Source organism: Eubalaena glacialis, chromosome 17 (genome assembly GCF_028564815.1).
Source record: "Eubalaena glacialis isolate mEubGla1 chromosome 17, mEubGla1.1.hap2.+ XY, whole genome shotgun sequence".
NCBI lineage: Eukaryota > Metazoa > Chordata > Mammalia > Artiodactyla > Balaenidae > Eubalaena > Eubalaena glacialis.
In genome coordinates this window covers 17,938,113-17,950,438 of record NC_083732.1, presented here as the reverse complement: position 1 = coordinate 17,950,438, position 12,326 = coordinate 17,938,113, and the positions used below count along the sequence as shown (strand labels likewise).

At 41.6% G+C, this 12,326-nt stretch overlaps 1 protein-coding gene across 1 annotated transcript in view; it reads right to left on the bottom strand.

The window, feature by feature from the left end:
• Positions 1-4,324: 4,324 nt before the first annotated feature.
• The window catches only part of KCNB2 (potassium voltage-gated channel subfamily B member 2), a 390,150-nt gene continuing 382,148 nt past the window's right edge, over positions 4,325-12,326 (bottom strand). The window contains exon 3 of the mRNA XM_061171713.1: positions 4,325-6,568. Coding sequence (XP_061027696.1) covers positions 4,409-6,568 — 2,160 coding nt within the window. The 3' untranslated portion in view covers positions 4,325-4,408. The remainder of the gene's footprint in view (positions 6,569-12,326) is intronic.

The following is a 12,326-nucleotide window of genomic DNA, read 5'->3' as shown; positions in this document are numbered from 1 at the left end:
AAGTGGCTTCCTTCAGCCCTCTGCCTAATGTGTATTCATGTTACATCATGAGTAATGAATTCTTCTCTTTGACGCAGGAATGTGTACTTTATAACCAGAATCCCAAACGGGCAAACATATGTGCTAAAGATGGTCAATGTCATTTATCTCAAGTCATTACCATTTGGCATGATCCACTGCTGCTTTAAGAAACCTGCATGACGATAAATGCACCTCTGCTTTTATTTACATAATTTTAAATATTAATAGAAAAAAACCTCCTTAACTAAACATATTTTCCTGTTGTTTATTGGAATGCTGGACTTGAAGCCAGAGGATGTGGATGAGGTCTTGTTCTACTATTCACCAGTGACCAGTGTGAACTTGAACAAGATTCCTAACCTCGCTGGTCTTTTATTGATAAATAATACCTGATTCAGAAGGCTGTTATGAGTATAAAGCATGACCAAAAACTCTTCAAATACTCTACATACATAAGGCTTTTTTTTTTTTTCTATTCAAATTCCAAGAGAAAATAGTTGAATTGTTGACTTTCCTCATGTCTACGTGACAGTGAGACTGTTTTGACAAGAAATTAATGGGAACAGATGCTTGGCACTATTCTTCTTGTTACCAAATCTAGTTCATATCAGGATAATGCTTGATCTAAACGCTTGCTTCAAAGCTGTTGGCTGTGCCGGAGAGGAGAAATTTCTAGTGAAAATGTTTAGAGACTAATTAGGTGAACACTAGGCATTCAGGGTGTCACTCCTGTATTTGTGACCCAACTCAAGACATATATCCGTGCACCCATTGCTATCCTCTTGTGATCGATCTCAAGCTTTAAGCTAAAACAATCTTGTGGCAATTTACACCCGTTAGGATAGCCAGCAGAACTGAATTAACAGTGCCTGGGACTGTGTTATTTTGAGTTCATTCAAACAGTCTTTCCTTGTTGACATTTGTCCCTGGTCACTGAGCTAGGTGAAAATGAGCAGGCTCTTCCAGCAGCAGAAACGTCCAGGGCCCCTCAGGGAACCAGCCTATGTCCCCACCACTTACGCAGTATTTCTCAAACTGGGGATGTGTTTTCCAGGGGGGTACAAAAGAGGTATTTGAAGTTAAAAGAGTATCCATTTTACTAGTAGGTAAGTAAGAGAAAACATTATTTCTTTGATATTGAGACATATGTTACGAAGTAAAATGCAGCATTTTCATGACTTTTTAATGGGAAACATAAGACTTTGCAAGAACTCTGTGCTTGGTATATTCCCAGACCAGTTCAGGCAAATACGTTCATTCTCTGCATTAGGTGCAGTTCATTGAAAAGGTTAAGGAAGCACTGCACAAGTGCATTTTGGGAACCCTAGGTGCTTCCCTGTGAAACAACAAAGTCAAAGTTTTTTTAGAGGAGATTTTATTTTATTTTTTCCTAGCTGAAGACTTTTGGCTCAGAGGGGCTAAGAAGAATTGAAGGTTACACTTTCCATAGGAGGTTCTTGAAAATTCTTTAAAACTTAAGAAAAATATTAAAGGGGAAAAGTTTTTAGGGAGAATGCCTTTGGGGAGAATGTCTAGAATTCCTTATCTAGGAAAGATTTCTAACATTAAGCATTCTGGAGCAGGATTCTCAGTTAAAGGCCTAATGGACATAAGAAAGGTCGGTGTTAGTAAACTATCAGATAAATTTTAAAAACTGCAGATTCATCAGTACAGAGACATTACAGAATAACTGCTTCATGAGACTATGTAAAGAAAATAATTTTCATGACTTATTTGCTATTTGTCTAACAGCAGATATATCTGTTTACTTGGAAAACTATATATAGAAAATTCAGACACTCTAGATTTACAAAAACTGAGCAACATTTAGTTTTAGACACTGAAATAAGTATGAGTGATGTAAATATCAATGATTAATGACCATAAACTCTTAAAGGTTGTGTTCTGAAACAAACATAAAAACCATCAGGAAATTCTAATAAGCACAGTGAAAAAGAAATGTTTAAAATTAGTTTTAGCAGTAGGGCTGCTTGGATTTCAGCTAAGATCAAAACTTGTTTTCTTATCTGAGACATAATGACCAGATTTTGTTAATAAAGACATGTTATTCCTTAAAGTCTTAAGTTAGGTTCTAAATATTTGGGTTGTCTTTTTCTGGTGTTTTTTTTTTTTTTCTTTTAAAAATAGAATAAAATTTAGAATTTTTTTTCCTTAAACAAAAAGTTGTGCTTTAAATTGGGCCCAGAATTTTCCTATTTCTCTGAACTATACATCCACACCCACACACACACGTACAAAATGCATTATGCGGAGGCAAACTTGCACATTCCTGAGAGATCAAGGAATCATATTAATTTGCAGTCTTAAGGTACCTTAGAAATAATTTGTCTTGATTTTTATCGGGGTAAAACTGAAACTAAGAGAGGTTTTCAAGGCTCATCCAGGATCACCCATCAGGTAGCTGCATATCAAGCTAGAGCCTTGATTTCCTGTGAGGCAAAGTGGATCCAAATGACCTGGGTTTTAGCACAGTCTTCACTAACAGGACAATCACTAGCAAGTATCCTAACGCCTCTGGATTTCACTGTTCTCAGTTGAAAATGCTGGAAGTATTACTTTCAACTAGGATAATCCTCCATCTCTTGGGGGCGTTGGAAACATGAGGGGGTGTTTCTAGATGCTGCAGTCACTGGATGGTGCTACTGGCATTTGTGGCCTTCCCCAGGTGGCAGTGTTTTCTCCCCTCACTGGGAAATACTGGGTGACCCATTATCAGGCCAGGGTTCTTTTTTTTTTTGGTCGCACCATGAGGCATGAGGGATCTTAGTTCCCCCACCAGGGATGGAACCCTGCGCCCCTTGCAGTGGAAGCGCGGAGTCTTAACCACTGGACCACCAGGGAAGTCCCAGGCCAGGGTTCTTTTTATGTTAACTCATTTCCAAACCCAACTCTATCTATGGGGTACAGGTGGGTGGGGTGGCAGTCTTACTTAAATAACGCTGCTTTTAGTTTGCCAAAAGTCACTTTTTGGAATTCCCATTTTGGCATGTCTACATTCTAGCTTTAGATCTTTAGATAGAAAAGGTTATGTTGGATTCAAGTGGAATATACAGTCGTCTTTAGATGGCCAACATACATTTTTTTAAAATTTTATTTATTTTATTTATTTTTGGCTGTGTTGGGTCTTCGTTGCTGCGCACGGGCTTTCTCTAGTTGCGGCGAGCGGGGGCTACTCTTCGTTGCGGTGTGCGGGCTTCTCGTTGCGGTGGCTTCTCTTCTTGCGGAGCACGGGCTCTAGGTGCCCGGGCTCAGTAGTTGTGGTGCATGGGCTTAGTTGCTCTGCGGCATGTGGGATCTTCTGGGACCAGGGGTTGAACCCATGTTCCCCGTATTGGCAGACGGATCCTTAATCACTGTGCCACCAGGGAAGTCCCCCCATTTTTTTTTTTTTTTTTTTTTTTTAAAGAACTTCTTTCCAAAAGTGGAGGGCCATTAAAAAAAAGTTTAGTTGTGTAATATCACCTTTTAAGTATGTTCAGGTTTTTAAAAAATGCATTTCTGTAATAGGCTGTGGCATGATATATACTTTTTCCCATGATATTAGTGATATATAATTGACTGGCAAAATTTCAAACTGCAATTCCAAGTTTTTGGATATCTGGTCATTACATCTTGCCTATTTCCATGATTTATAAATAAAACCACAAATGCCACAACTAAGCAGAAGCAAAAAAGAAAAATGCACCCTATGAGTTATATCACAAGTCAATAAAAATACTGTATTCCTTTAAACAAATGTACTTATAAGAGCTTTATAACCCAAAGCAAGATATGTGAGATGGTTTAAGACAGGTTGCAATTTTGCAACAAGAAGTCTGTACAGCTCCTCCAGGCAGTAGCTGTGAAGGAAGTGCCTGTGTCTCAGAAACTTGTTTCCATCTGTTCTTGACACTTTTGCATCCCAAGCCCCGTTATTTACAAAGTTACGCCTTTTGCAAGCTCAAAGCACCTTGCCTGGCAATTACGAACTCATGCAATGACATTTCATCCTTTCATGTGCAAATTCTCAAATTCATTGTAACAGAAAAGCTCAAAGTCGAAACTCTGTCTACAATTTGAAATGAAAGGATCAAAAATGTCAGACATTGCAGAATACCGGTTCGTAATAGAGCTCTCTTTATTTGTTCACTGTTCCTCAGTCATTTTTGTTTGTTTGTTACAAAATGCAGTCTTGATTCTTTATTTAAACAGTACTTAAACTAAACTGTTCATGCCATGCAAAAATAACATTTTATGCACTTTTTTGGGGGGAGGGGCTTCCCACTTTTTAGTTCACAGGCATTATTAACCGCATTTTTAAGAAACAAGTTTTTTTGTTGTTGTTGTTTTTGTTTTGTTTTGTTTTTATTATTGCCTTTGTAACTAGTCACATGCTGGTTTCACGTGTGGGACAGTACCCTGTGTCTCCCGGGTTGGAATGAATTTCTGGGGCAAACAAGTGGTTTTCCATCTTGCACCCTTCTTGACTGTTGTCCTGTTTTACTTCCGCCACAGCATGGTAAATGTCTTGCCTACAGTTGTGACTTGTGTCCTGTGGAGAGGAAGAGCCCACAGAGGCCTCTTCTCTTAGAGGGTCTCTTCCGTCACTAGGCTTATCTGCAAAGCAGTTCGGGTTGGAGTCTGCCTGCTTGTCCCGCCTCGTGGTCCCTTGGAGCTCTAAGAAATCATCGTCTTCGCCCGTGTCTATTTCCGTGAAGCTCCTCCTCTCTCTGGATGAGAAAGGAAAGAGTTTCTGCTTGGGAAACCGAGGCGTCAGCCCTTTGGAGGGTCCCTGACAATGTGCCGGAACCTCAGCGCCCAGCAAGGGTCTGTCTCCCTGGGAGGGGGTTTCTTCTAAGAGGATGGTGCTGATGAGCTGCGGGGCGGTGAGTGGGAAGTCCGCCGTGGTGACCGGCAGTGGCCTGGCCGTGCTGGGTGGGGTCTGCGGGGCACCGCCTCTGTTGTCCTTGAAGTTCACCTTGAGCGATCTGGACTTGAGCGGGTTGCTGCCTTTCAGCGAGCTCTTCGGGCTCTCGGTGGCGCTGTCCGACTGCAAGGGGCCGTGGGGCCCACCTTGGGACCCGCTGGAGTCGAGGTTCACAGTTACGTCGATTGGAGCGTATTCCTGGCTGGCGTCCCTGGCTGCGGGCCCCTTCTCTCGGGTTAGGGTGAGGAATGGGGGGCCCCTGGCTCTTTGGTGCTCCTCTATCCGGGCGAGGTCGGGTGGGAACTTCATCTGCAGGTGGGAAGCGGAGGGCGGCGGCAGGGGCGACCTCTCGGTCTCCGTGAAGTCGGTGGCGCAGCTCGTGAAGCTGTCGATGCTGGAGGTGCTCTTCATGTCCACGATGCCCTCGGTCTGCGCCACGGCCAGCTGCTCCTGCGGGCAGACCACCTCCTCCATCTCTATCTCTTCTTCATACGCAGACGGCCTCTCGGGCTGCTCGTGGCAGTCGGGATTCGGGTGGGAGTGAGGCTGCGTCTTGGTGATTTCATTGTACAGCATCTCCAGTTTCTGGGCACTCAGATGCTGTGGGCTGGAGGAAGAAGTGTTGTTCAGCTGCTCGTGGGAGTCTTTTTGGCTGACCTCCTGGTACTTATTCTCGTAAGACTTGTTGGAGCTTGTTTCCGACAGAGCCTTCCTGGCCCACTTCCACCGGCTTGGAGAGAGGTGGTTATCACCCGTGGAGTCTTTTGTATTGGCCGACTCTCCCGTCTTCTCCACAGCCACGTCTATCAGTTCCATACTGCGAGCAAAGGCATCTTTTAAGTTCATAGAAACGATGCTTCCATTCCTCTTGGCCCGCTCGAGAGCCTCTCTCCTTTTAATGGCCTTCTCCTGGCGTTTCTGCTCCTTGTAAAACTCAGAAAAATTGTTCACAATGATTGGGATGGGAAGGGCGATCACCAGAACTCCCGCGATACAGCAGAGGCCTCCCACGATCTTCCCTAATAACGTTTTTGGGTAGATGTCACCGTAGCCGACAGTGGTCATGGTGATGGTGGCCCACCAAAATGAGGCCGGGATGCTGGTGAACTTGGTAGCATCTTCGTCCTTCTCGGCAAAAAATACCAGGCTGGAGAATATCATTATCCCCATGGCCAAGAACAATATCAACAAGCCCAGTTCATTGTAACTCCGCCTGAGGGTGAAACCCAGGGACTGCAGGCCCGTCGAGTGTCTGGCGAGTTTCAGGATCCTGAGGATACGCATGATTCGGAAGATCTGGACCACGCGCCTCACGTTCTGGAACTGCAGCACGCTCTTGTTAGACTCCGTGAGGAAGATGGTGACGTAATACGGCAAGATGGCCAGCAAGTCGATAACGTTCAGTGGGCCCTTAAAGAACTTCCATTTATTTGGTGAGGACAGGAACCGTAAAAGGTACTCCATGGTAAACCAGGCGATACACACGGCCTCCACGTGGGCTAACTGGGGGTTGTCGTTGGGCTGTCCAAATTCATCCATCTCCTGCAGCTCTGGTAGCGTGTTGAGAGACAGCGCAATGGTGGAGAGTACGATGAACAAGATGGACACGATAGCCAAGATCTGGAAAAGAAAAGAAAGTCAAGTCAGCAAGGCCTCTTAGTTGCTTAGGCAGCTAGGAGACATATGGGTTCACCATTCTTTAAATGATATGTCTTGCTCAAAGGTATTCCAAGAAGGTCACTTTACAACCCCAAATTCTCCAACTAATACAAATACATTCACTTTTTATGAGTTCATTTCACTTAGAAGCCTAATGTGTATAAAACAGATAACTAATGAGAACGTTCTATACAGCACAGGGAACTCTGTTCAATGCTCTGTGGTAACTTAAATGGGAAGGAAATCCAAGAAAGAGAGGATATACATATATGTATAACTGATCCACTTTGCTGTACAGCAGATGATAACACAACATTGTAAAGCAACTCTACTCTCAGTAAAAATTAACGGTAATAAAAAGAAGCCTAATGTAATATACTTTTAAATTCTAGGGTCTAAGCCATTTGAAAAAAATCCATTCTCTCCCCACCCCCCCTTGCCCATTGTTCTTAGGCACCTTTGGAAGAGTTTTCGGGGAATAGTCATCTCTCCTCTCTTAGTTATTTGTAATTTTTCTCTCTTAACCACCTAGTTTATGTTTCCTTACATGAATTGCCATACATGTTACATAAGCTAGAAAAAATTCATGATTGCCAGAAGTTTTATTCTACAACTAAAAACGCGAATGCAGACCTATGCGTGGAGAGATAATATGGCCTCAGTACAACAATGTTTCCATAGAACAAGTACGATTTGTGTGGTAAGCACTGAAGGCTGAACCAAGTCAGGTAGCCTCCATCCTGGGCTATGTGGCCTTCTGGCCAGCCTCAGGTGGGAGAGGAGGATTATGAGCTAACTTCATTCAGTTGAGAAAGCTTTCAGAACAAAGAACTTGAAGATTGTCCATGGTGATCTCGGTTCAGGGATCACCGTGGGGCAGAGCACCATATCAGATGTGGAAGGAGAGAGGAAGCGCTCAATAAGAAGTAAAAAGAGGATCAGTGAGTGAATTTTGGAGTCAGTCATTCTGACCTCTGAGCTTGGCTTTATCGCTTACTGTGTGACTTTGGGCAAGTTACTTAACCACTCTATGTCTCAGTTTACAGATCTGTCGAAGGAAGACAACAATCGTAGTTATTTCATGGCTGTTGTGAAGATTATCCGACACACAGACATCACCAAATAAATGAAAATTACTCATAGTGTTAGAGGCTGAAATGAACAGGACTTCAGTCTGGAAAGACGAAGACCAAGAACAGGTATGTGGGAAATCTGTAAAACCATGCAGGGTATAGACAGCTTAAGCAGGGATTTCCTCACTGTAACCCAGTGTTCTAGATTGATAAGGCAAAGCATGAAGATGAAGGTTTGAGGGCAACAGAATAAAGCACTTCTTTGCTTAGTACAGATTGTGCGTCTGGAACACGTGATTCTTGGTGAAGTAGGAAACCTCTCTTACCTAGGTTAGGTCTGGCTTGGTTTCATCTGACCTTTGCCAATGACCTCAAGAGGTATTACTGGTCTCAGTTATTATTTGTAGCTCGGAGAAAAATATCCTGACACTGTTTAATTTAGAAATTCAGCATTCAGTAGACAATGATTAAACATCTTGAGGCCACACATCTCAGTAAACATGAGACTGTGAAAAAATTATCTATAACTGACATCAGGACTTCTGAACTTCTCTCCTCTTTGTCCTTCTAAGTTTCTCTACTTCTGGGTTATTCTCCTTAACCTTAATCTTTTATCCTCTTATGCCTCATTTATACCTTTCATTGTTTTTTCTTCCTGTTTCTTCCAGCTCCCATCTTTCCTCTTAAATCACTTTATAGTGAAAACCATAGTTTGTTCCAGAATGCACTGCAGATATTAAGTAAAGATTTATGTTTTCTTAACTTAAAGAACAGTACTGAATTACTAGTGTTTTATATTTTTTTCTTAAACAAAACTAAGTACTTTTTACCTGAGTATACTTCAGGAGTTCCTTTAAAAATGTGGATCAATGAATGACAGTAGAATAAAGGTTCTCTTCATCTGCTCCAGAGACTGTGAAGGCTAAAGTTAGAAATATCCTCAAGAAGGTTTAGATAAACCCATGGATAATGGATTCAGAGGGTTTATTAAGGACAAGTTGGGAATGCTCACCTCAAAGCTTTACCCTCAGGGGCCAATGGAAGGGGGACATTTACAATATTCTGTCACTTAAATATTCTTAGGAAGCATTGGTCAGATTCCATCTACTCTTACGTTCTTACCATAAGGAACTAGGTTCCTCTGTATTTTCTAGAAGGTCACACGGTTCCTGATATACCTTTGGGCATTTTAAGTACTGGGATTGCTGCCAGCATTCTTGTGCTGATAATCTATATTCTAGATTTTCCATATCTTCTTGTCTGTTCACCTGCCTGTTTTGGATGCATTTTATTTAGGATTATCACCTCCAAGAGCAAGAGAAAAGTAGAAATACAAATGAAACCATTCTACTATTTTCCAACCTTTTAGACAAAGAACAAAGTGGAAGATCCAAGGTGGACCTTCAGTTTTTCCATGACTCCACAATCTGACCTAGATCGTAGGTCATTTTACTTTGGTATCTAATTTTGGGAAATAATGAACATTGTACAGTTCTAATTTAGTCTATGGTCTGGTTGATGGCAACTTAATGGATATGGCTACTTTTAACACCTGAAAACTTAGCATGTGCACAGCATGATTTGAAGGACATTCTTGAAGAAAAGGAACTACTAAAGAAAAAAAACCCCAAACACTCAAGCCCTTAGCAACCCCACATTCATGTTAAACTATAAGGTACTGCAGTGCATTATTTTCTGTTTCATGTTCAATCTGTCAAAACCCATTTGCTATCAATGTAAAGGAATGGTTTATTTTAAATATCTTGTGAAACTTGGAATTCTCCAAGAAAGACAGCATCTTAGACAAATTATTCAATATATACCAAGGATGATGTGTGATGCAATAAGCCAAATGCAAGGTTATTGTTTTATGGTAGAGTTTTTTTTTTTTAACACAATAAATAGAACAAATGTGAAATTTTGCTCTAAGCTACAGGATACACCTCTAAACATGGATATTTACTTTGGTACAGCAAACCCTTATGGCATTTACGTATTGCTTCATTTATTATAACCATGCACAAGTTAGGTTTTTAATCCTGTCACCCCTAATAACCAGCCTCCAGAGCTGGCTCTTTCGGCTCCAGCAAATAGACTTATGTTTGTATATCCCAAATGAAGTGGAAATTCCAAACAATTACCTGGGTGATATCCGTCAACCCCCTTGGAATTTGGATTACATCATTTCCAAGGTTCCTTTCACCTCTAACATATGGCGAGTCTCTTTCGCAACTAAAACATTGTGCTAATTCCATTCACGTCTGCAAACCAAACCAAGGACAAGTCACAGTTGAGCCCATCATTTTGGTTGAATTGCCAAAATATAATTTTGTTGCTTAAGAAATAAAAAATTCAAATGGGAAGGCTTTATAAAACATCATACTCTGTATGTTCCAAGCATTTAGTTACTGGGAATAGACATTCTTTCTGGATAACACTTTTCTTCCCTTTTGCATTGCCTGGATAATGATTTAATTCTTCACTTAGACACAGACTTTCAGAGGATCACACAGAGGTAAGAATAGGGCTCCTGGCACTGGCGTTACTGGGTCCCAAAAGTTGGTTGCATCGATTTCTGTTTGTGAGAGAAGTAAGGCAGGTGGAGATTTGCCCCTATTTACCAACTTGTTGATTTTATATCTTTTGAAGATAGTGGGTGTTTTGTGGTGGAAAGAACACAGGACAAGGAATTAAAATACATGGCCTGATGAGACCTTCAAGATGGCGGAGGAGTAAGAAGTGGAGATCACCTTCCTCCCCACAAATACATCAGAAATACAACTACATGTGGAACAACTCCTACAGAACACCTACTGAACGCTGGCAGAAGACCTCAGACTTCCCCAAAGGCAAGAAACTCCCCACATACCTGGGTAGGGCAAAAGAAAAAAGAAAAAACAGAGACAAAAGAATAGGGACAGGACCTGCACCTCAAAACAAAAATAAACCAATAAACTGAAAACATAGGCAGAACACTCTATGACATAAATCACAGCAAGATCCTTTTTGACCCACCTCCTAGAGAAATGGAAATAAAAACAAAAATAAACCAATGGGACCTAATGAAACTTAAAAGCTTTTGCACAGCAAAGGAAAACATAAACAAGACGAAAAGACAACTCTCAGAATGGGAGAAGATATTTGCAAAGGAAGTAACTGACAAAGGATTAATCCCCCAAATTTACAAGCAGCTCATGCAGCTCAGTATCAAAAAAACAAACAACCCAATCCAAAAATGGGCAGACGACCTAAATAGACATTTCTCCAAAGAAGATATACAGATTGCCAACAAACACATGAAAGGATGCTCAACATCACTAATCATTAGAGAAATGCAAATCAAATCTACAATGAGGTATCACCTCACACTGGTCAGAATGGCCATCATCAAAAAATCTACAAACAATAAATGCTGGAGAGGGTGTGGAGAAAAGGGAACCTTTTTGCACTGTTGGTGGGAATGTAAATTGATACAGCCACTATGGAGAACAGTATGGTGGTTCCTTAAAAAACTAAAAATAGAACTACCATACGACCCAGCAATCCCACTACTGGGCATATACCCTGAGAAAACCATAATTCAGAAAGAGTCATGTACCACAATGTTCACTGCAGCACTATTTACAATAGACAGGACATGGAAGCAACCTAAGTGTCCATCGACAGATGAATGGATAAAGAAGATGTGGCACATATATACAATGGAATATTACTCAGCCATAAAAAGAAACGAAATTGAGTTATTTATAGTGAGGTGGATGGAGCTAGAGACTGTCATACAGAGTGAAGTAAGTCAGAAGGAGAAAAACAAATACCATATGCTAACATATATATGGAATGTAAAAAAAAAAAAAAAGGTTCTGAAGAACCTAGGGGCAGGACAGGTATAAAGATGCAGACGTAGAGAATGGACTTGAGGACACGGGGAGGGGGAAGGGTAAGCTGGGATGAACTGAGAGAGTGGCATGGCCATATATACACTATCAAATGTAAAATAGATAGCTAGTGGGAAGCAGCCACATAGCACAGGGAGATCAGCTCGGTGCTTTGTGACCACCTAGAGGGGTGGGATAGGGAAGATGGGAGGCAGATGCATGAGGGAGGAGATATGGGGATATATGTCTATGTATAGCTGATTCACTTTGTTATAAAGCAGAAAATAACACACCATTGTAAAGCGATTATACTCCAATAAAGATGTTAAAAAATAAATAAAACCCATGGCCCTACCTCCGTGGCCACGCGGACAAGCCAGTTTCCTCTGCAAACATTAGTGCCCTCATCTGCAAAATGAGGTGCCTTCCATTTGCCTCACCTGCCTGAGAGGCTTGTTAAGGACCAGACTAGGTCAAGCACATGAAGCATCTATAAAATGTAAAGTACTATATGTGCTGGACTTGTGTCTGGAAAAAGCCTTTGGTCAGCATTGGGAGGGAATAATGAACACAAACTGCTTCTCCCCCATTTAAATACAACTGGAGACCTATTTCATGTTCATAGTTGAAAGACTTTCAAGCACATAGTTTCACCTCGCCAGTGGTTTGCATGCCAAACCCAGATAACTGTAGCTTATTTGCCTTAGGACCGAACCATCTAGTTTGCCAATATTTAAGAACTGGACTGAGGTTGGCTGGGTGTGTGGGCGG